Below are 25,303 nucleotides of genomic sequence, written 5' to 3'. Positions count from 1 at the left end.
TTATGTAAAGTAATCACACCAGAACGTGATATACAGTGCACTGAATAAGAAAATGTTCACCGCCGACACTGCTTACCAACGGCTTTGAGGGAGGCATACTTATTCAGCTCCTTGCCTGGAGGTTGTTGCTCATAGGGGTTTGCTATAGGTCCCAACGATGGGTAAGAATGTGTATGTGCCATCTGCGGGAGATGTGGAGACGTTGGCACCACATTATTCATCTGTGATGCATCTGTTGGGGGGAAAGAAAAAAAGAGAAGGCTCTTTTTAGAGGGTAGATTGCTTTATAACATATAATGGATGATGACAACCGTCAAACTGCATTCTTAATATTCCACGGAGCAAGTCTGCTCTTTAGTGCTACGACCTGACGGAGATTGTGTACAGAGTGTCACGGCTTCCTAGAAAATGTTGCTGCAAAATATAAATACCAGACCAAAAATATAGATGCTGAGGTTAATAAACTCAGTGTCCCTCTTATAAGTAATGAGGCCAAAACCTCACCAACGGTCAGATGTACTGAGCAGTTTGGCTGATAGCACTCTTCAGTATATCTGGCCCATTATGAGCTGGCGGTTCATAGTCATTTGCGCACAGACAAAAGGGCGTGGTCAGATGCGCGCAAGTCTTTGTAGCGCAAGACAATAGCGCGCAGGACTTTATAGTGCAAGACAATAGCGCACAGGACTTTATAGCGCAAGACAATAGCATGCATGTCATTATAGCGCAAGACAATAGCGTGCAGGACTTTATAGCGCAAGACAATAGCACGCAGGACTTTATAGCGCAAGACAATAGCGCGCAGGACTTTATAGTGCAAGACAATAGCGCACAGGACATTATAGCGCAAGACAATAGCGCACAGGACTTTATAGTGCAAGACAATAGCATGCATGTCATTATAGCGCAAGACAATAGCACACAGGACTTTATAGCGCAAGACAATAGCGTACAAGTCATTATAGCGCAAGACAATAGCGTGCAGGATTTTATAGTGCAAGACAATAGCATGCAAGTCATTACAGCACAAGACAATAGCGCGCTGGACTTTATAGCGCAAGACAATAGCACGCAGGACTTTATAGCGCAAGACAATAGTGCACAAGTTGTTATAGTGCAAGACAATAGCACGCAGGACTTTATAGAGCATGACAATAGCGCACAGGTCATTATAGTGCAAGACAATAGAGCGCTGGACTTTATAGCGCAAGACAATAGCTCGCAGGAATTTATAGCGCAAGACAATAGCACACAGGACTTTATAGCGCAATACAATAGTGCGCAAGACTGCAAATGAAGAAGTTTGGAAGTAGTGTCGCTCTCACCAGGGGCTAGTGAAATCTGCGCAAGACAAATACCTGTTACAGAGAAAATTCTAGCGAGACCAGACCTTCACCTATAACAGGCACAGACAGGCAGCGAAAGAAGGGCGGGCTGTTCTCAGCAGAGCCCAAGACACCATAGTAACAAAAATGCATTCACATGACATATTCAGAGCCAATGAAAATGCATTCACGGGACTCATATTCTCAGCATAAAGAGGCTAGGTAACCACAGTGATAAAAATGCACTTGCAAAACGCAGTCACAAACGACAATGACGTTGCTTACATCCTTACGTCAACGTCTTGCACGTGATTGTATTGTTAAAATTTCCTGCGCATGTGTTGTAGTCCACTGCGCGCAATTGTCTTGAGCTAAGTTGTTTTGCGCTCAATTGTCTTGCGCTAAGTTGTCTTGCACGCAATTGTCATTGCGTTCAATTGTCTTGCGCTCAGTTGTCTTCGCGCAATTGTCCTGTACGCATTTGACTTGCCACCTGAGCTGGCTGCTATATTACTACCTAGCTAGATCTCAAGTAGCAAAACAGATTCTATGCTGCTTTTCCAAGGAATAGGCAGTGGATTTTCCCAAGCCATCTCAATAATGGCCTATGGATTTCCCTTTTAGGAAATTATCCAAGCCTTTTTTTTTAAACCCCGCTAAGCTAACTGATTTCACCACATTCTACGGCAACGAAATCCAGAGTTTAATTACACGTTGCGTGAAGAAATATTTTCTCTGCTTTGTTTTAAACCTGCTACCTTAGTAGCTTCATCGCATGTCCCCTAGTCCTAGACTTTTTGGAAAGACTGAACAAGTGATTCTCATCTTCCCTTTCAACTCCACTCATTATTTTATAGACCTCTATCATATCACCCCCTGAGACGTCTCTTCTCCAAGCTGAAGAGCCCTAGACACTTTAGCCTCTCCTCATAGGGAAGTCGGCCCATCCCTTTTATCATTTTTGTCACCCTTCTCTGTACCTTTTCTAATTCCGCTATATCTTTTTTGAGATACGGCAACCAGAACTGCACACAATATTTGTGGTGTGGCAGTACCATAGAGCAATACAAGGGTATTTTCCATTTCTTTCTTGATAATTCCTAACATTCTATTTGCTTTGTAATATACAGATGATACACTTATACCTAAAAGGTGCTACCATACCATGTGGAGAATCTATTCTAGAAGTTCATCTGGGTGACCTGATTCCATTACAGAATATAAGTACAGTAGACTCTCAGTTAACCAGCACCCATAAGTGCCAAATAAATGTAGTTTCTGGTTGCTTGAGAGTCACTATAAAAATATACCTAACTAATACTATACCCCATTCTAAGCCATATCTAAACTGTTCCAGACAAACTACCGGCCATGCAGTAGGAAAAGCGTGGGCATACTCAGGTGTGGCGTGCCAAGTTTACACTTAAATTACCGCCAAAAATTGATTTTATTTTCATTTTTATTTAAAGTATTACAGTATTTCTTTGATTTTTTTTTCTGGTTGCTTGAGAGTTATGGTTAATTGAGTTATGGTTAAAAGAGAATCTACCATATAACATGATATTGGCATGCCTTACATCTATTTATTTTATTTAAAAAATGTCCTATATACTGCAAATCTACAAATCTAAGCGGTTACAACAAACATAAATAGAATTAATATAACATTAAAACATACACTTCTCCCTCGGTATTCGCGGGGGATAGGAGCAGAGCTGGACTGCAAATGGAGAAAAACCATGAATAACTTCTGGTCTGGCTCTGACCCATCCCCGCCTCCCTCCCGCCTTCCCCCCCGGCATCACCTGGTAGTCTAGCAGGCTTTCGTGGCAGGAGTGATCTTCCTACGCTCATGCCCCATGCAGATCGCCAATAGGAAATGACTGCCATGAGTTCCCTTAGTCTCTCGAGACAACGGGAGCTCACGGCAGCCATTTCCTATTGGTGATCTACACAGGGCAGGAACGTAGGAAGATCGCTTCTGCCCTGAAAGCCTGCTAGACCACCAGGTAAGGCTGGGATACGGGGGGAAGGCGGAAGGGTAGTGGGAACGTCCAAAACTATGGTGTCCCCCTTCCCCCCCCAAAAAAATTGTGAATATGTGAAACCGCGAGTATCGAAACCGTGACTGGGGAGGGGGAAGTGTACCACTCTTCAAGACATACAGGGCTCCTTTTACTACAAAGCATAAGAGCATTTTACTGTGGGCCGGTGAGGTAAATGCTCCGATGCTCATTGAATTCCTAGGAGCGTCGGAGCATTCGCCTCACTGGCCCATGATAAAACGCTTTTACGCTGCTTCGTAAAACCCAGTGACAGTAATCGAAAACCTGAACAATGGCTAAAATTTCTGTTTCACTTAATAAAAAAAAGTCTGAGAAAACGTGATTTTAAAAGTTTTCTAAATTAACTCAATGACTCAGGCCCTCTTTTACTAAGGTGCGCTAACCGATTAGCACGTGCTAAATGCTAATGCACGCATGTTAGTCTAGGGACGCGTTAGCATTTAGCGCGCGCTAATTGGTTAGCGCACCTTAGTAAAAGAGGGGGTCAGTCTCTCTCAATTCCTTTGGAAAAGAGTTCCATGACTGAGGTCTCATGCAGTGTCGTAGCGAGGGTGAGGTGCCCGAGGCGGTGGAGCCCCTCCCCCACCTTTTTCTTCACCCCCCCTCCTGCTGTACACGCATGCCCCTTCCCTTCCCCCATGTCTCTTTAATGTTCACGCCACGAGCAGCAACTCCAACCTGCTGCTCGCATGTCCTCTGATGTCACTTGCTAGACGCAGGTCCAGGAAGTGACGTCAGAATAAGAACCGACGCTGGCGTGAGCAGCAGGTTGGGTTTGCTGCTCGTGCCATGAATATGAACTAGGTATGGGGAAGGGAAGCAGCATGCCATTTCCCTATCATATTTTCATTAGTGAAGGAGAGGCAAGCACTTCCATGACTCCAGGAAACCTGCCTATCTCTAGTGATTGAAAACATTCAAGGAGGATCTGCTCAGCTACACATTTTGCAGAGGCTGAAATCTATGTTGGCACCCCTATTGAAGGAGTCTGGGACTGGTTTTCCTAAGTGTTGAACTAAGTTTTCTCTTTAATAAAATGCTGAATTATGTTTAGCTGCAGACCTAACTTATCTCATGTTCTATCTAGCCTGCCTGCACTAGGTGTTGTAGCAGGGCATTTTAGCTTCTTATGGCTATCTCAGCATAAACGACATGTAACAGAAAGACTGCAGGGCCTAGATAAGTGACCTCCTAATGATCTGCTAGTGTGAGCTAAGCACCAATGATTGTTAAGAAAAGTAACACGTGAAAAGTTTTTTCTAGAATTCAGTTGCATAGCCAGAAGAATGTATAAATATCTCTGTAACTCCCGGGTTTCGGCACTTCTGAAGTCAGCTTGGAGCTCAGGAGTCACATACGTATGCTAATAAACCATCTGTGCTTTCTTCAAGTCTCTAGGTTTTTTGGCTGCCCAAAGTGACCTTTCACTATGATTTCAAATCAGTAGTACAAGAGTTAAGATTATTGCAACTCGCTGAATCTTGGACTAGCCAAGACAAAATGTAAGGCTTTACAATTGCGGTTGAATCCAGCCACGAGGCTGATTACTGGGATCTCTAGAATAACCCACATTACACCTGCTTTGAAACAGTCGCACTGGCTTCCGGTACGGCAGACAGTGCAATATAAGGTGTTATCCATAGTACATCAAGTTTTATATCCAATGGACCTGGTCTGGCGTCAGCTCCGACGTCGGAGAGAAGGCTTCTGGGTCAGCCACGTGCAGCATGTAAGAATGCTGCCCACGTCCCTGCAACAAGTGCGGCTGAAGGCAGGAAGGAGCAGCCGACCTGTAAGGAGGTAACTGGGATCCCCCGCTGTCCCGGAAGACTTTCCTCCGACGTCAGCTCGGACATTGGAGGGGAGCCTTCCGGGTCGGCTTCAGCCCACAGGGGGGCATGCAGCTGGGGGGCAGGAAGGAGGGCATGGGATCCCCAGCGGTGGTGTCCATTAAGGAGGAAAGGGGGCCAGGAGACCCACACAGTGTCGCGCACGCCCAAGAAGCAGCTCTCTTACCCCTAATGGTACACGTACCGTGTGTTGAGAAACTCTGCTCTATAGCAAAGACACACATTAGAGACCTCTGGAGCAGTGCTTTTCAACCCAGTTCTCGGGGACAATCTGTCCAGTCAGATTTTCAGGATATCTACAATGAATATGCATGAGAGAGACCTGCATATGAAGATGTCAGTCACTGTGGATATCCTTCTCTAAGAAACTCCCTGACTCCCCACTTGTCTGCTTAATTAGATTGTAAGCTCTACTGACCAGGGACTGTCTCTTCAATGTAGCACTACAGAAATGATAAATAATAGTAGTAGGAAAAGCCTGATTGGCCAGGTGGTACCACTGCCCTAGAACAACCCAGTCCTCAGGGTCCATCTGGCCAGTCAGGTTTTCAGGATATCCGCATTGAATATACATGAGAGAGATTTGCATATGAAGAAATCAGTATATTTATTGGACAAATTTGTTTAACTTCCTTAATCGTTTTCCTCTACATCTTCTAGCATGCTCCTGTTGTATATACCTACGTTACATGCCTGTCTGTTTCCTCCTACTTCATGCTCATAAGGTAACTTTGCTGCATTCCTGCAGTCTCTCTTGTTGTAAACCGTCTTGAACTGAAAGGTATGACGGGATATAAATAAAGCTACGATTATATAAATCTCGCTCGTGCCTATTCTCTGTTGACATCCTGAAAACCTGACCGGCCAGGCGGTCCCTTAGGACTGGTTTGCTGTAGAGCAGTTGTCAGGGACCACCTGGCCAGTTGGGTTTCAGGATATGCATGAGAGTGATGTGCATGCAAAGGAGGAAATGCAAAAAGGAAAAAAAAAAGCCCTATTTTAGGGACATATTTTATAAATTAGGCTTAGCACATGGGGAAGTCCCTCGTTAACTGCACTAAACCCATTTCTAACATAACATAACATAAGTTCTTATATAACGCTCTAGGGAAGGTGCAGCATCTGTAACTTAAAGATATGTAACTTGTCATAATTATGGATCGTCTGATTAATTGTATATTCTTTTAAAAAGTAATTTCCTGTTGTCCGCTCTCAAAATATTGTGGTCTATATAACTGAATAGATATTTCTTTTTCCCTTGGAAATTATTAATCTGATTCAAGTGGTATTTATTATACTTGATTGTTAATAAGAAATGTGATAAATAATAATAATTTTTAAAAAATGGTTCTTATATAACGCAACTACCTTACGGTTCTGTGCGGTTCACAAATTAAGAAATACTAATATTATAATTAAGAAATACTAATATTATAGCAGATCATAACTATTTAGTCTAAGGGCTCCTTTTACAAAGGTGCGCTAACGATGTTAGCACACGTACCGGATTAGCGCATGCTACCCGAAAAACTACCGCCTGCTCAAGAGGAGGCGGTAGCAGCTAGTGCGCACTATTCCGCGTGTTAAGGCCCTAACACACCTTAGTAAAAGGAGCCCTAAAGCATGTTATAAAACTTTAGTCTATGTATTTCCTAAAAAGATATTTTTTCAACTTTTTTCTAAAAGCCGAGTAGGAAGCGAACAAGGAGATATAGTTACTTACTTGTTTTTTCCAGAGGACTGCTTGATATGCCAACATTTTGCAAAAGAATCATTTACAAATATTTCCCTTAACCAATTGAAAGTCAAAAAAAAAAAAAAAATACTAACCGTAAATGTTTCCTGTTTGCACATTTAAAGTGATCGAGAAGATAGCTTGGCAGTAATCCATGCAACATTTTAAAAACACACACAGCCAAACTTAAAAATTACTCTAGCCTAAACAGTCGGTGTATCTTAATAAAAGGACCCGAAAGCTATAAAATCAAATACCTATACCAACCATAGTACAACATATTAGCAGTGTGGTCACCAGTATTCCCTCTAAGCGGGCGGGTGTTGTGAGCAAACTTTTTTCACTGTGAGCTAAAAATATCGGGCGCCAGCAAGTTATGAGCCAAATAAATATGTTGTCAAAGTTGCTGATACATGAGGACGAGGTATTCAAAGGAATTTTAGGCCTACACGCTAAATTAAATAACGTTAAATAATATTTTTAAGAACACAAAACAACGCATTAATTCTTGAAAGTACAAAATTCTTTATTTTTTTTTTTTTTTTTACCAGAAAAACTCAAATTTATTTTAAAACAGTCTACAGAAATTGTAGGGATGAAATGATATCTTAATAAATGTTTTACAACAAATGTAGTTATGTCTGTTACATCCATATGTGTAAACTGTAAATTAAAAACAGTCCAGAAGACAATACGTTTGATGCTTTCAATTTCTAGACAATCTATCAATTCCAGCTTCTACACAAAAGTATAAATACATTAAAACAAAATATTGAAAACCATTTTATTGGGCACAAAGTTTGCCTTCAGTGAGAAGAGTTCACTCAATATGTTGTAGAATAATTGTTGTGAAACTGGAATGGAATCAATTCTTCACTCAAGTTAGATATCATCAATATCTTCATCATCATCCCCAAGAAGAGGCGGTCGGAGCGTACGCGAGTCCGGCTGCCTCTCCTTGTTGGCGAGCTGAGCGGACCGTCGGGATCGACCCCCCGCACCCCCTAGGTACGCCTCTGCAAGTCTTGCCTTGCCCGGATTTGCCGCTCTCTTCCGGTGTTACTCCCCCCCCCCCCACCCGACTCTCCTCTCGCCGCCCTGCCATCTGCCGTACGCCTCTTCCGATCGCCCCCCTCCCTGCTCGCACCCCCACCCCGATGTCCGATTCCTCCCCCAGCCTCCCCTTACCTTTGCGACGCGTTACATGGACTGCCAGCTCGCCTGCCTGCAAGCACGTGTGTGCGCTGTGACGAGAAACTTGTGCGCTGCTATGTAATATTTTGTGCGCCAGCGCAGCTTAGCGGGAACACTGAAATTGCAAATGATAAAACGAGCCTTTATTTGTAATCATGGCCTTACCCGTTGCCATAAATCTGGCATGTGGGAGATTCGTTTGCATCAGCAGGGTCACTAATTAGGTTACATACTGTATGTTGGAAATACTCGTAAATACTTTTCCATGCTTACCAGGTCAATCCAGAGGAAACAAATCATGCAGTGTGGCATAATACAAGGTGTTTGCTGTTATTTAAAAAAGAGTCACAGTGTGCAGAGAGCAGACACCGTAGATTCAGATAACAAATCAATATTTCTCCTGAAAAAGAGGAGTTTGCTAGTTGTGACCTTAAGTCTGAGATTGAGAATGAGCTTATAAATTCACGCTGTGTTTTAGACCCCTTTTATCAAGCGGCATTAGGGTTTTTTTAAAAAAAATCGCCGGCCGCTACAGTAAAAGCTCCGACGTTCACAGGAATTCATATAAGCGTCGGAGGGGAAGGGGTAAAACGCGGACCTCACGGACCTGACGGACCTCGCGGATCTAAACCTCAATATAAACGACTGTATTTACAGAAATGATCCAAGATGCCGCTCTTTTTCTTTTTCTGTTATTGTTTGTTGCTGGAAATAAAAACACACACAAAATATACAAATCTCCCAAAAATTGAAAACCAGAGAGAAATTCAGCTCTAAAAGGTAGAGGCGGATGAAGAAATGGCATGCGAAAATATTTCATTCCATAAAAATTACAGCAAAAGATGCTCAAGAAAACATTAAGGCCCTCCCCCCTTTTATCAAGCAGCGTTAGGGTTTTTATGTTTATCGACGCTGCGATAAACGTTCCGACGCGGGAAGGGGTAAAATGCGGACCTCACGGACCTGACGGACCTCGCGGATCTAAACCCGTATGGCCTTAAAAATATGAGGTCCGTGTCGGTCCGTGTCCGTGGCGCTTGTAGTTTCTGTCGCTGACAGACCTTGATTGAGATTTGAGCGCTGACAGATCCGTCTCAGCATAGGGAGGGAAAAGTGTTAGGATCCGTCAGCGCTAAAAATCTCTTCGAGGTCGGTCAGAGCCAGAGACTAGTGCTGGAGCGGCAGAGCAGAAGCCAAGAGAGCGGGGAAAAGAAGTCTCCAAACTCCAGCACGAGTCTCTGGCTCAGACAGACCTCGAAGAGATTTTTAGCGCTGACGGATCCTAACACTTTTTCCTCCCTATGCTGAGACGGATCCGTCAGCGCTAAAATCTCAATCAAGGTCTGTCAGCGACAGAAACTACAAGTGGCAGGGACACGGACCGACACGGACCTCAGATTTTTAAGGCCATACGGGTTTAGATCCGCGAGGTCCGTCAGGTCCGTCAGGTCCGCATTTTACCCCTTCCCGCGTCGGAACGTTTATCGCAGCGTCGATAAACATAAAAACCCTAACGCTGCTTGATAAAAGGGGGGAGGGCCTTAATGTTTTCTTGAGCAACTTTTGCTGTAATTTTTATGGAATGAAATATTTTCGCATGCCATTTCTTCATCCGCCTCTACCTTTTAGAGCTGAATTTCTCTCTGGTTTTCAATTTTTGGGAGATTTGTATATTTTGTGTGTGTTTTTATTTCCAGCAACAAACAATAACAGAAAAAGAAAAAGAGCGGCATCTTGGATCATTTCTGTAAATACAGTCGTTTATATTGAGGAATTCCTGGGACGAGCTGTGTCTCAGATTTTGAAGTCCTAGATTCTGACAAGGCGTTTAAAATAAGTCAATTAAAATAATAATAAAAGATCAAAAATAAAATAAAATAATCTCCACTTTATGAGTAATTGACGTGTGATGTGAAGCGGACCCCACACGGTCCGTGTTTCAGCAAAAAGCCTTCTTCAGGGGTCCAGATCAGTATTCACTCAATGGTATAAAAGATAGAGATAAAATATGGAGAAAACCTTGTCATAAGAACATAAGAATTGCTGCTGCTGGGTCAGACCAGTGGTCCATTGTGTATAGCAGTCCGCTCACGCAGCTGCCCTTAGGTCAAAGACCAGTGCCCTAACTGAGACTAGCCCTACCTGAGTACGTTCCGGTTCAGCAGGAACTTATCTAACTTTGTCTTGAATCCCTGGAGGGTATTTTCTCCTATAACAGCCTCCGGAAGAGCATTCCAGTTTTCCACCACTCTCTGGGTGAAGAACTTCCTTACATTTGTACGGAATCTATCCCCTTTTAACTTTAGAGAGTGCCCTCTTGTTCTCTCTACCTTGGAGAGGGTGAACAATCTGTCTTTATCTGCTAAGTCTATTCCCTTCAGTATTTTGAATGTTCCGATCATGTCCCCTCTCAGTCTTTTCAAGGGAGAAGAGGCCCAGTTTCCTCCAATCTCTCACTGTCCGAGAAGACACTGAAATCAAACAAAGCACTTCTCTATCTTTTATACCATTGAGAGAAGTGATGTCAGAGGGAAGCGCTGAGGCCGGCATGAGGAGCAGCTTATAGCTGCTGCTCATACCCCAAAGAGCTAGAGGTATGGTGGGAGGGAATTGAAGGCGGGCACGTGTAGCCGGAGAGGAGTGGGAAGATGGAGAGGTGCTGGCTCCCCTATCAATATAGTGCCTGGGGCAGTCTGCCTCCTTGCCCCCTTTACGACGCCACTGGGCATGGCCGGATTAAAGGGTAGGTCCAGTAGGGTTATGCCGCAGGCCTGAAGAGGTCAAGGAGCCCGATGCACTGCTCCAATGACAGCAGACCTCCTTCCTTCTCCTCCGCACCAGCTCCACCTCTCCCATTCTGTCCTCTCATCATCCTGAATCGCTGCAGATAGTGGCAGCCCAGCGACTCCTTCAGGGAGCCTCGGGACCTTTTGTTAGGCAGCGCCTCGCCTCCCTGATGCAACTTCCCGCTTCCTCAGAGGCAGGGTGGGGCCTAGCAGAAGTTGTGAGTCTGCCTTTAGGAATCGCTGAGCTGCCGCTATCGGCTGCGATTCAGGGCAGTGAGAGGACAGAAGAGTTGGTCCTGGCTCAGGGGGAATAGGAAGGTGGGCTACTTTGCAGAGATCCAGATTACTCTGGATTGAGGGATAGAAAGGGGTGCTGATGCCCTGGGATAGGAGAAGGATGGATGTGGTTGGACCAGAAAGGGTGGCTTGTGAGTAAGTTGAAGGCTGTGTTACCAGCTACTGATTTTAGAAATGTCATTCACAGTCTAGTATCCATGATATCCTGTTTGTCTGTCTTGTCTGTGTATATTGTAAGTTCCTTCGAGCAGGGACTGTCTTCTTCATGATTCTGTACAGCATTGTTTACGTCTGGTAGCGCTATAGAAATAATTAATAGAAGTAGTAGTTGTGGTACTAGTTAGAAGAGACTTTTGTAATGCACTTTATCTTGGAACTGCAGCTTCTAGAATTTGAGCATTGCAGACATATAGTCCAAAATGCTGCAGCAAGATTGGCAATGGGTGTTGCACGGTTTGTTCACGTGAAGCCTGTGTTTCCTGTGGATGCCAAAATGAAGAATAAGATCTTGACATTGATACATCAGGCAATGTACTCAACCGTTCCATGGTATTTCTCCCAAACATTAGTCATGTCTTGTCCAGGAAGGGGACTCGGATCAGAAACAGCAATGCAATCGTCAATTGATGGTGCCGGGGCAGTAAAGTATGCCAACAAATGTGCTGCCACTATGTCAGTGGCTGGGCCTCGTTTGCAGAACGCCTTCCCAGGTGTTTTGCATTTATATGGGAATACTGCACAATTGGGGGGGAAAAAACAAAAAACAACCATCTCTTTGTTGAGGCATTCTTTTAAACGTGGTCCTGCCTGTATAAGGTTAGACTCTGTAATTTTGGAACAATAATTTGTTATTAAGGAGCTTGTTTGCCTTTCTGTGTTTAATTTTATTATGTATGTTATGCCGGGTCCTTCGAAATCCCGGCTTTATCGCCTCCGACCCGTCACTAGCCCCAAAGCCCTCCCGCCTATCCTAGGGCTGCTCAGTGGCGGGAAAACCCTGCCGACCAATTGGCCCCTTCCTTGCCAATACAACCCGTCCATGCCCTACTTGTGCTTGTCCAACTGGTGCCAACACGGGCCTGACAGCCCCACACTATATTCGCCCTTCGAGATGAGGGCTCTTGGGCTCTCTTAATCAGCTTAGGTTTCAAGTAGAGTAGAATTTTTTTAAATAAATAAAATAATTCAATAGTATGCAGCCAGATGCCCACACAACTTCTAATCAGAGTCAATTGCCTGCAATAATTGGTTGCTAGCACCTAATTATTGCTAGTTAAGGGCTCTTTAATCAATTAAGTTGCAGACGCAATTTTCAGCACAATATATAGAATCTGGGGATATATAACCTATATGTACCTTTAGCAGCGTGAAAGTAGGAAACAGGTTTTCTCCTGGCTGTTTTACATGTGTTAACGTCTGTTTACAGAAGTGAGATAGGACACAGTTCATGCTCTGTACTGAACTTCTGCCAGCCCCCAACCAGAAGAGCTGCCAAGGTATTCCGTTCCAAAAGGGAGATTTTTGGCCAAGCTAGGCTTTCTGACAGCCCTATCCTGAGGCATTATGGGACCCTAAGCATGGATTTCAATGAGTAGAATGAAGGACTATAAATCCCACACTGCTTTGAGGTATCAATTCAAAAACAGGACTGGCCAAAAGTCTTCCTCTTGGAACTGGGTAGCTTGGCAGGTCTGAAATCGCCAGCAGCCAAAATTGCAGAAGCAGCCTGCCTGATATCCAAAGGAAAGGCTTTCTTGCTCAACTTGCCAATCATGAATGCCCAAGAATGGTCTTTTCTATTGTAACAGGGAAGAGAGCTGAGTTCCTAAGGTGCTTGGGTCAGAATTCCTTAACAGGAGGTTTACGAGAAATTGATGAGGAGTGTATATGGCTCTCTCGTGTCGGAATGCTCTACAGCAGGGGTGTCCAACCTTTTGGTTTCCCTGGGCCGCATTGGCCAAAAAAAAAATGTTTCTGGGGCCGCACAAATGCGCAAACGCTGCAGCAAGACAGAGGAGGGAGCCGGTAAGACGGTAAACACCCGGGGGCAGCAGAGGAAAACACTGCATCACCCTCGACCGGGGCCACACAAAATATTTCACAGAGCCGCAGGTTGGACACCCCTGCTCTAAAGACAAACCTGCCAAATAATTTTAAACAAATACCTACATCGGAAAATGAGGAATTTTGGCCATTGCTCGATTTTAATGTACTCTGGCCCAGATTCTATTTTTTAAAAATGCTTAAAGTTGGGCATCTAGACTGGCATGCCTATCTAAGAACCTAACAATTATTTAATAGGCTTAATTGGCGCCGATTGGGTGGTAGGCACCTAAATCGGTTGGTGACTACCGATTTCAGGTCCACGGCGCCTACCAGAAAGTGGGCATGGTTAAGAGTGGACCGTGGGCAGATCTTGGGCGTGTTTTCCCGTGTAGGTGCCTAAAATGGACTTAGGTGTGGGTATTTAGGCCCAGTAAACCCTGGCCTAAATAGAGGGAAACAAGAACACTTCTCCCACCCCTCCTCTGATCAAGGAAGAAATTGAACTGCTTTTAATGAGTGACCCCCCCCCCCCTCCTTTTGTTTCCTCTCCTCCCCTTTTCACCTTTCTTTTAATTTTCTTTTACTTTGATGCATTTTATTCTCCCACCCTAACCTTTTGTATCAAACCAGTCTAAGTCCTGGCTGTTAATTATGTAAATACGTACCCCCCTCTTTTACAAAGGTGCGCTAAGCTTTTTAACGGGCAGTCAACATACGCTAAACGCTAACGTGTGCATGTTATCCTATGGACGCGTTAGCGGTTAGCGCACACAATGATTTAGCGTGCGCTAAATCCACGCTAAAACGCGTTAGCACGCCTTTGTAAAAGAGGGCCTTAATGACCTTTTTTTCTTCTTAGAACTATATTCTAATTTGAATATTGTAATTTTACTCGTAAACCAATCAGATACTCGCTGATGGTTGGTATATCAAATATAGAATAAACGTGGAAAGTCAGTGTGCCCCATGATATGCCATTTTAAGCAGCAATAAGCATGCGTCAGTGCTTACAGCAGCTTAATGTACTTTTGTAAATGGGCCCCTAAAATTTTTAAGGTATGCTATTGAACTAGGGTTGCCAGATTTTCCAATCAGAAAATCTGAACTCCCTAGACCCCGCCCCCCGGGCCCGCCCAGTTCTGCCCATACCTGCCCTGTAATGCTCTAATCCCACCCCCAGTCCTGCCAGAGCCCCCCTCCCCCCACCGCCTGCTCTTGTCGGGCAGAGAGGAAGTCCGCGCAGGCATGGATGCCACGCGATTATGCCACACCCACACGCGCGCGGACTTCCTCCCTGCCCGACGCAATGTGAGGAGGCTTTTCCAAAACCTGGACAAAGTGCCAGGTTTTGAAAAACAGTCTTGACTCTGGACCTCCGGACATGTCCACTACTCTGACTGGAGGAGGGTCACGAGTGGTGTTCCGCAGGGCGCGGTGCTCGGGCCGCTGTTATTTAATATATTCATAAATGATCTAGAAACAGGGACGAAATGTGAGATAATAAAATTTGCAGATGACACCAAACTATTTAGGGAAGCTCGGACTAAAGAGGACTGTGAGGAATTGCAAAGGGACTTGAACAAACTAGGAGAATGGGCGACAAAATGGCAAATGAAGTTCAACGTTGAGAAATATAAAGTATTGCATGTGGGAAGCAGAAACCCGAGGTACAACTATACGATGGGAGGGATGTTATTGAATGAGAGTACCCAAGAGAGGGACTTGGGGGTAATGGTGGACAGGTCAATGAAGCCGACGGCACAGTGCGCAACGGCCGCTAAGAGAGCGAATAGAATGCTAGGTATAATCAAGAAGGGTATTACAGCCAGGACGAAAGAAGTTATCCTGCCGCTGTATCGGGCGATGGTGCGCCCACACCTGGAATACTGTGTCCAGTTTTGGTCGCCATACCTTAAGAAGGACATGGCGTTACTCGAGAGAGTTCAGAGAAGAGCGACACGTCTGATAAAAGGGATGGAAAACCTTTCATACGCTGAGAGATTGGAGAAACTGGGTCTCTTTTCCCTGGAGAAGAGGAGACTTAGAGGGGATATGATAGAGACTTATAAGATCATGAGAGGCATAGAGAGAGTAGAGAGGGACAGATTCTTCAAACTTTCAAAAAATAAAAGAACAAGAGGCCATTCGGAAAAGTTGAAAGGGGACAGATTCAATACAAATGCCAGGAAGTTCTTCTTTACCCAACGTGTGGTGGACACTTGGAATGCGCTTCCAGAGGACGTTATAGGGCAGAATACAGTACTGGGATTTAAGAGAGGATTGGACATTTCCTGCTGGAAAAGGGAATAGAAGGGTATAAATAGAGGATTACTGCTTAGGTCCTGGACCTGTTGGGCCGCCGCATGAGCGGACTGCTGGGCAAGATGGACCTCAGGTCTGACCCAGCAGAGGCATTGCTTATGTTCTTATGAAACGAGGACCTGCCTAGGGAAATCTGAACATCTAGTAACCCATTACAAATCTCTAACAAGAGAGTAAGCAGCCATGACCAATGAATAACAAGTTAGGTTAATAGAAGAGTCAAATTAAAGACAGGGACCATTTTAGCGGGCAAATATTAATTCTATCCGTAAAAAAAAAATCTAAAGAAGAAGAGAGGAAGCGTTGTGAGGGCAGCACCCAGCCCAGATTCGGTTTTCAAAAGTTACTGCACACGCTCTATCATTCAAAGGGTACTATGTATGAAAAACAGAATTGTGAGCAGACATCGGGAAAAAAAGTTGATAAGTCTCATCAAGAAAAGTTACCGCTAGCGTCTTTTTATAGTGAAACATAGAAACATAGAAGATGACGGCAGAAAAGGGCTACAGCCCACCAAGTCTGCCCACTCTGCTTACCCACCCCCTGTCTATGCCCTAATGACCCAATTTCCTTATCTTGACCCTCGTAGGGATCCCACATGGGTATCCCATTTATTCTTAAAGTCTGGCACGCTGTCTGCCTCGATCACCTGCACTGGAAGCTTGTTCCAATGATCAACCACTCTCTCTGTGAAGAAATACTTTCTGGTGTCGCCATGAAATTTTCCGCCCCTGAGTTTGAGCGGGTGCCCTCTTGTGGCCGAGGGTCCCTTGAGAAAGAAAATATCATCTTCCACTTCGATATATCCCGTGAGGTACTTAAATGTTTCGTTCATGTCTCCCCTCTCCCTATGTTCTTCGAGGGTGTAGAGCTGCAATTTGTTCAGTCTCTCTTCGTACGAGAGACCCTTGAGCCCCGAGATCATCCTGGTGGCCGTCCGCTGAACCAATTCAATTCTGTGCACATCTTTACTGTAATGTGGCCTCCAGAATTGCACACAGTACTCCAGATGAGGTCTCACCATGGCCCTGTACAACGGCATTATGACTTCAGGCTTTCGGCTGACGAAACTTCTATTGATACAACCCAATATCTGCCTTGCCTTAGATGAAGCCTTCTCCACTTGATTGGCAGTTTTCATGTCTGCACTGATGATTACTCCTAAATCTCGTTCTGCTGAAGTCCTAGTTAAAGTTTCTCCGTTCAAGAAGTACGTCCTGCATGGATTTCCGCTTCCGAGGTGCATGACCTTACATTTCTTAGCATTGAAGCCTAGCTGCCAGGTTGAGGATCAACTTTCCAATGTAAGCAGGTCCTGCGCCATATAATTCTGTAAACTGCATTCACTTACTATATTACATAGTGCTTCAGGGTGAAATGCTCTTTGCAAGCAATACTATAAAAAAAAGAACTGGCGTGCTGGATTTTATTTGCCATGCACCTCGACGCCTACCCGCCCAATTCCGGGCACGAATAAAGCCGGCAGCATGGACCCAGGCTTTCAAATAATTCACTCACAATCTAACCTTGCAAGTGGTTTGATTGTTTGTTCACCCCCCTCACCTTTGTCGTAATACAACACATTGATTGAATGTTGCTCTAGAGAAAAGAGTTTATTATTAGTGACGACTGGGCTGGCGCCGCTTAATATTTTAAACAAGAAGGAGACACGTATCCTCAAGAATTCAACCTGCCAGAAACTTAAATAATAAATGTGCCTCTTGAAATCCTGTTTTGTCTGGACTAAGGTCAGCAGCTTACCTTCCTTTTCCCTCTCTAATAAATTAGAACCACAGACACACGCACAATGCCTTTTGTAGAAGGAAGGAATCAACCAAAGGCTTTGCACTCCATCTTTTAGTAATCAGATGGACTCCGCATTAAAGAAACCCTGGTGAGTGTTGCTGTCCTCTGAGCCATTTTCCCTGCTGATTTATTTTCAGTTGTGTCCTGTATTAAATATTTTATACAGGTTTGGGTATTACACATGTCCATAAGCCGTGACAGCCAGCCGATGACTGGCCTACAGATTTTAATGGAATTGCTCATGTGAGCTGCTGTTTTGAGGTGGGCGGTGCAACAGTATACCCAGATTGACTGCCTAACTGCTTGGCCAATCAGAATGTAAAGCTTCCGGCATGCATGAGTCTGGGAAAAGCTGAGTGAATGTTGTTGGATCTATTTTGCTATATTTGTTTTTGTGACTATTCACCTGGCTCAAGTTAAGCAAAATTTCTTATGCCTGTAAACTTTTTTTAAAATTTTGTATAGTGCCCTCTTGTGAGCATCCCTGGATTCAGTGGAGTAGTAAGGGGGAGCAGTCCGCACCGGGCGCCGTCATGGTGAGGGTGCAGGCGCGCATCCTCCTCTCTGCCCCCTCGCTCCTTCCCTGCCCCCCCCCACTGTCGCTCGTGTGCGCTGTTTCCTATCCTCAGTCTATGTAACGTTCCTGGCGCGAACAGCAAACCCCCCAACCTGATGTTGCATCTGCGTTGGCTCTTCCTCCGACATCACTTCCTGGACTTGGGCCTAGGACATGACATCACAGGAAGAGCTGTTGTGACAGCAGCTCGGGAGTTGCTCATGCCAGAAACGTTACAGAGGTACGTGGAAAGGGAAGTGGCGCATGCGCGGCAGGAGGGGGCGGAGAAGAGGGCAGGAACGGGGTGCTACCGCCCTGGGCACCTCTCACCCTCACTACGCCACTGCCTGGATTCAGAGCTGACATAGCTTCAGCTACCTTGGCCTGAGTAAGAAGGATGTTCATGTGATTTCCCTCCCGTCCTCTCAGGAAATAGAAAAAATGCAAGTGAGACTGGCTGGCAGTATTTAAATGCTTATTCAACTTGCACACCTATGGGGGTAAAAATGTATATCAATCAGTCCAAAAGACCTGCTCCTGGTTCTCTATATTCCTTCTTTGCACATGGGGACCCATGGTTAGAATAAGATATAATTTTATTTAAATATAGTTTGAACTAGATGAATAATCAGTTCATGGGAACTTCCTCGTAATTTTATAAGGAGTTTACCTGGGTATATCCACAGCGCATGAGCGCGAAGGCGCCCTACAGGATTTTACCCACAAACATCACCTTCTATCATCCTGAAAACTCCTGATTATAAATGCACGCTGGACTTCGGTTTTGTACAAGCCGCGGAGAGAAGAGAAGGAAATATGTATGTGCAGTGGGTTGTGCCCCTGAGTTTGCCCCTGAGGAAGAGCACAAAACAGAGGACTCTGTAGGGCATACGGCTGAGGCACCCCCCTAAAGAAAGAGGTTGGACTCCATGCGGACACATGAAAGCTAAGTTTTCCTTTATAATTCTAAAATAGAGGAAGACACTGCTATTGACAAGGACTGATGAGTCACAATGATTTTCATTGGATATTTATGATTTCTTTAATTCTGGATTTGCACATGACACATGATTATTAAACTTTCTTTTTTTATTTAATAAAAAAAAAAAAAGAGCACTTTTGTACTTGACAAATGTTTTCAGGATGATAGAAGGTGATGTTTGTGGGTATAATCCTGTAGGAAGCCTTCGCGCTCATGAGCTGTGGATATACCCAGGTGAACTCCTTATAAAATTACAAGGAAGTTCCCATGAACTATATTTAAATAACATTATCTTATTCTAATAGTGGGTCCTCATGTGCAAAGAAGGAATATAGAGAACCAGGAGCAGGTCTTTTGGACCGATTGGTATATGAGATTGACCCCCTACTTATATATCTTTTTTTTTGGACTTCTGACATTGGTAAAAATGTGTATGCATTCCACCCATGTGCCCACTTACATTATAAAATACATACGTATATAGCTACTCTGCCTTTGCTAAGTCCAAAGTACAGCTCCAGAAACACCTATGAGGTCATGGAAAAGTAAGCATTCTCTCTTTTAACTTTCATATTTAACATAGTAACATAGTAAATGACGGCAGATAAGACCTGAACGGTCCATCCAGTTTGTCCATTAGTTATTCTCATTAAAAATACATGATTAAATTAACTCGTCTCTTCTTTGATTTTTCTGGGCCATAGACTAAAGTCCACCTGGTATTGTCCTATGTTCCAACGGCTGAAGTTGCCATCTATGCTCACTCCAGCCTATCCAACCATCCCGTTGTTTACTGGATATCTACCTTAAAGTCTGGCCAATAAAGTCCTCATGTTCCAAGTTAGTGGACTTCCCATTGATGCCCTCCCCAGCCCATCCTATACCGAATCACCATATAAGGGACACAAACCGTACAAGTCTGTCCAATACCGGCCTTAGTCCTTTAATTAATGCCTTTTGTTTTCTAATTAGGGTTCCTCTGTGTTTATCCCACCGTTTTCCTCTCTACCACCTCCCTCAGGAGGGCATTCCAGGCATCCACCACCCTCTCCATGTAAAATAATTTTCTAACATTGCACCTAAGGGCTCCTTTTACGAAGTTGCGCTAGCGTTTTTATCGCACGCACCGGATAGCCGAAAATCTACTGCCTGCTCAAAAGGCGGCGGTAGTGGCTAGCGCGGGGGGCAATTTAGCGCGCGCTATTCCAAGGCGGGCAATTTCATGGTGACGCCAGGAAGTATTTCTTCACCGAAAGGGTGGTCGATCATTGGAATGGACTTCGACTGCAGGTGATTAACGCCAGCAGCGTGCTAGATTTTAAAAAGAAATGGGATATGCATGTGGGATCTCTAGCGGGATAAAGTCTGAGGGTGGGTCACTAGGTGGGCAGACTTGATGGGCTATAGCCCTTTTCTGCCGTCATATTCTATGTTTCTATGTTTCTATTCCATGCATTAAGCCCCCTAGCGCACCTTCGTAAAAGGAGCCCTAAGTCTTCGTCCCTGCAATTTTTGACCATATCTAATATAATAAAACGCTAGGCCGCGCATGCGCACTTCCTATGTGTGCGCCGGTTTTCCGTGAGCTGTAGCAACACATAGGAAGTGCGCATGCGCGGCTTACGGTCTGTCCTGTTGAAAGACGCAGCAGTGGCTATTCGCACGATCCCCGCCTGCGTTCCCTCCCTTCATGTAAGTTGGCCATCCCCACTGCCGTTGCCGTCGCACCAGTGCTCCATTACACTAACTTTGCCGTCACCGCCTCTCCGCTCTCTCTCTTACTCCCCCCCCCCCCCCGAGACGGATGTCGACCGCGGCGGCCCGAGTTGGATGTCGGCCGCGGCGGCACAAGAATGCAGAGTGGAAGAGGCGCTTGCGCTGCGTAGAAGAGGTGCTCGCGCCGGCGCAAACAGGTGGCTGAGGCCCGCAGCCAGTCTGGGAGAAGAAGATGTGCATGACGAGCTCGCTGGCCAGAGACGAGGCGCCCACTGTCCCCGCAGGAAAGGTTCCTCGGCCAAGAACACAGCCCGCCAACAGACCACCACGTGCCTGCATCAAAATCTTCAGCAAGACTGCTCCTCTTTTGAGTCTGCCCTGGCAGGGAGAAGAGGTACTACTAGACAGGGGGGATCAGGTAAGGGGTGCTGCTGGACAGGGGGGAGGTAATTCTAGCACCCGTTAATGTAACGGGCTAAAAAACTAGTAATTTTATAAAAAGCCTTTATCTGCTAACAAAACAAACTTCACCTGCAAAAAAAAAAAAAGATTTATAAACTTATCCCTCCACATATTATACTTTGACAATGCAAAACAGTTCACTTGGGAGGGAGCAATTTTCTTTACACAGAAGTACGTATATGTTTGCTATCTCAAAACATTGTAATGAATTCAGAGACGAGCCAGTGTTCACAGCTAAAACCAGAATGCCAACATGACTGAGCTCATTTGCGTGGTAGGTTGATAGAGGACTTAGGAAAAGATATGCTGGTCAGAATCCACCTCATTCAAAATGAATGTGCACGTTGTAGACTTAACTGCACTTGTGTGCGTGATTGTGACAGTTGCCCGTTTTAAGTGCAAGCCATGCACCCAGTGGCGTTCTTTAACATCTATCTGCTATTTGTTTAACATGTAAAGTATACAAAGGCAACGTAGGTGGGGCTGGAGTGGAGCATGGGCAGATCCACATGCATGTGTGCAACTAAAGAATACTGTAAATTACATGCTAAGATGCCACGTTTAGGTGCCCATATGTTTATGTCTGCTATTGACATACAGTAGCAGAAGTGGGTAAAGAGAAAGATCATAAGAACACAGGACTAGCCTTACTGGCTCAGACCAATGGTCCATCAAGCCCAGTAGCCCGTTCTCACGGTGGCCAATCCAAGCCACGGATCTTTTCCAGATAAGTCCCGCCAAAAAGTTAACCCCCGCCACCCAAAAAAAATTATAAAAAAGAGGCGCAATCTGTAGAAAGTAAAGTGGGGGGGGTTCCCCCCACGCCCCCCCGTCGGAGCCCTTAAAAAAATGGTCGACAGTTTATCCTATTTTTTTATAATGTTAAGTTTCATATCCTCTTTTTTATAATCTTTTTTGGGTGCTCCGACGGGGGGAGCGTGGGGGGGAACCCCCCCACACACACTTTACTTTATACACATCCGCCGCGTTGTGGGGCCTTTGTGCTGAGAACTTCACTGGTTAAGGTTGCGTGCGCTGGCAAAAAGTGGCGGGGCTTAACTTTCGGCACGTCCACTTTTTCCATTAGTGGCGGGGCTTATCTGGAAAAGATCCCAGGCCACTAGTACCAGGCCAAAACCCAAGGAGTAGCAACCCTCCAGCATCTCAAAGAATAGCAAGATTCTGGAACCCCAATGAGAGCAACATTCTAGAGCTGAGATTGTGATGTCATAATGCCTCATTCCACAGTGCCTCAGAGCCAACCTCATCAATGGCCTGATTGTCCTATACTTGGCTCACATAAGAACACAGGAATAGCTACACTGGGTCAGACCAATGGTCCATCAAGCCCAATAGCCCGTTCTCACGGTGGCCAATCCAGGCCACTAGTACCAGGCCAAAACCCAAGGAGTAGCAACATTCCATCCTACCCATTCAGGGCAAGCAGTGGCTTCCCCCATGTCTTTCTCAATTTCAGACTATGGACTTTTCCTCCAGGAAATTGTTCAAACCTTTCTTAAAACCAGCTACGCTATTATCCGCTCTTACTAGAACCTCTGGCAACGCATTCCAGAGTTTAACTCGTATAAATGCTGAGGAATGTTTCAGAGTGTGGTGAAATGGTACTAATGGGCCATAGAGCCTGAAAAATGCATGAGCCAGAAGTTCCTGCTTTTGAATCCTGACATGGTCTTTCATCCATGCAAAGTCTAGTACATGAAAAGAGGAACAGAAGCACTGCATAGAAAAGCTTTTCTAGGTGAGTCAACCTTCCCAGCTAAGGGCTGACAGACAGGATGTAGGTGATGCCTTTTTATTGGATGGAGAGGATAACTAGTTGCAAATGGATTGAACTAGTTCAGTCTAATCTAATACACAATTTATTAATCGCACTGTACCAAAAAGGTTCAAGGCGATTTGCATCCAAAGAAGCCATAAAATCTACGAGAGAATAGAAAAGCAATTGATAATTAAAATATCAGACTATGAACAATATTACAAGTCATGTTAAAAAAAAAAAAGTTTTCAAATTTTTACAAAACCTTAAGGGCTCCTTTTACTAAGCTGCAATAGCGGTTTTAGCATGCGCTGAATTGCCGCACGCTGTAGACCCTAGCACCAGCATTGAGCTGGCGTTAGTTCTAGCCGTGTAGCGTGCGCTAAAATTCTGTGTGCTAAAAACGCTATTGCAGCTTAGTAAATGAAGCCCTAAGTATGGTAATTGGTATCAGTCCTAATGTGAACAGGTAGATTATTCCAAATTGTAATAGCAGCATAAGCAAAAGAAGAGTTGAGCTATAATTTTTACTGTACGCCTGTAAGCCATGCCTATAGCTTCACTATCCTGGATAGGCCTGCTCTTCCTATCAGAAGCTAAGCAGGGTCAGACCTGGCTAGTGTCTGGATGGGAGACCACCAGTGATGATTGCCAGGTGCTGTAAGTTGAGGGGCCCAATGTTAGACAGCAGCAACATAGTGGAGAAGGCAATGGCAAACCACTCCTGTTACCCTACCATGAAATATCACAGGGTGGATTCCTCACTGTGCATGTTGCCATAAGTCAGTGGCATCATCCACATAGTCAGGAAGAAGAATAATGCAATCTGAAGAGCCAGTCTGTAATATACAATGGACTATGCAAGCTGATTTAAACTTAATTCACCTCTCAACTGATGAAGATTCTTATGCCACACTTTCATCTAACCCATGGGTAGGCAATTCCGGTCCTCGAAAGCCGCAGCCAGGTCAGGTTTTCAGGATATGTAATGTAATGTAATGTAATTTATTTCTTATATACCGCTACATCCGTTAGGTTCTAAGCGGTTTACAGAAAATATACATTAAGATTAGAAATAAGAAAGGTACTTGGAAAATTCCCTTACTGTCCCGAAGGCTCACAATCTAACTAAAGTACCTGGAGGGTAATAGAGAAGTGAAAAGTAGAGTTAGAGGAAAAATAAAAATAAAATAAACATTTTAACAAGACAGCATGGATGCCTATGTCTCCTCCCCTGCGATGTTCTCCCATCCATTTTTTTATTATATATATATATATATATATATATTATATAATGTAGTTGTTCCAGAATACTGTGGTTAGATCAGGGGTAGGCAATTCCGGTCTTCGAGAGCCGGAGCCAGGTCAGGTTTTCATAATATCCACAATAAATATGCATGAGATAGACTTGCCATCTCAAGGAGGCAGTGCATGCAAATTCATCTCATACATATTCATTGTGGATATTCTGAAAACCTGACCTGGCTCCGGCTCTCGAAGACCGGAATTGCCTACCCCTGATCTAACCACAGTATTCTGGAACAACTACATTTAAAAAAAAAAATCTGTAGTGATGTTAAGTTCAAATATAAAGAATTACAGTAATCAAGTTGAGGTAACACTAACATCTGAACCAATAGTGGAAAATGACATTCAGTAGCCTTCCTCATAATATATACATTCTTCCTCCATAAATTAGAAATTTGATCCTTAAATATAAGAGAAGAGTCTAAAAGAATACCCAAAACTTTAGACGTTTTATCTACTTGCAGGATATCACGTTTGCTGGCCATTATTTCTACATATTTAATTGGACCAAGGGCTCCTTTTATCAAGCTGTGGTAGGCGGTTAACGCGCGGAATACCGCGTGTTCAACTGCCTGCCGCGCTAGTTGCTAACACCTCCATTGACGAGGCGTTAGTTTTTTGGTGTGCCGCGGGGGTTAGCGCGTGTTGAAATGTCCGACGCGCTAACCCCCGTAGTGCACCTTGATAAAAGGAGCCCTAAGAGTAACAAAAAATTTTTTCCTTGTGAATCTGCTCCTCTCTATCCCTATTGTATGACTTTCCAATTGTCATTACATAAAATTATTTCACAGTTTTAAAACTTAAGTATGCAAAAAAGCATGAGTTGTAAAAGATTAAGAAAGTGCAATACAACAAAACAGAAAAACCCAATATTCCACAGTGAGAACAATCCAACCGATGAGAACAAAAAAAGACTGTGGATGTGGATGTTCTGAAAGATGATTTATTATTCGCTCTTCACAATAAAACCATAAAAATACAAATATAAATCCAAGTACAGTAAAACCTTGGATTGCAAGTCACTTGGTTTGCATGTGTTTTGCAAGACAAGCAAAACATTTTATTAAATTTTAAC

At 44.3% G+C, this 25,303-nt stretch overlaps 1 protein-coding gene across 1 annotated transcript in view; it reads right to left on the bottom strand.

Moving 5' to 3' along the window:
- Window positions 1–25,303, bottom strand: part of SHISA9 (shisa family member 9) — a 452,554-nt gene that overhangs the window by 55,009 nt on the left and 372,242 nt on the right. The window contains exon 3 of the mRNA XM_033962857.1: window positions 77–232. Coding sequence (XP_033818748.1) covers window positions 77–232 — 156 coding nt within the window. The remainder of the gene's footprint in view (window positions 1–76; window positions 233–25,303) is intronic.

Source organism: Geotrypetes seraphini, chromosome 11 (assembly GCF_902459505.1).
Source record: "Geotrypetes seraphini chromosome 11, aGeoSer1.1, whole genome shotgun sequence".
Taxonomy (NCBI): Eukaryota; Metazoa; Chordata; class Amphibia; order Gymnophiona; family Dermophiidae; genus Geotrypetes; species Geotrypetes seraphini.
The sequence above is the reverse complement of the archived record's forward strand: the minus strand, read 5'-3'. Positions and strand labels throughout refer to the sequence as shown.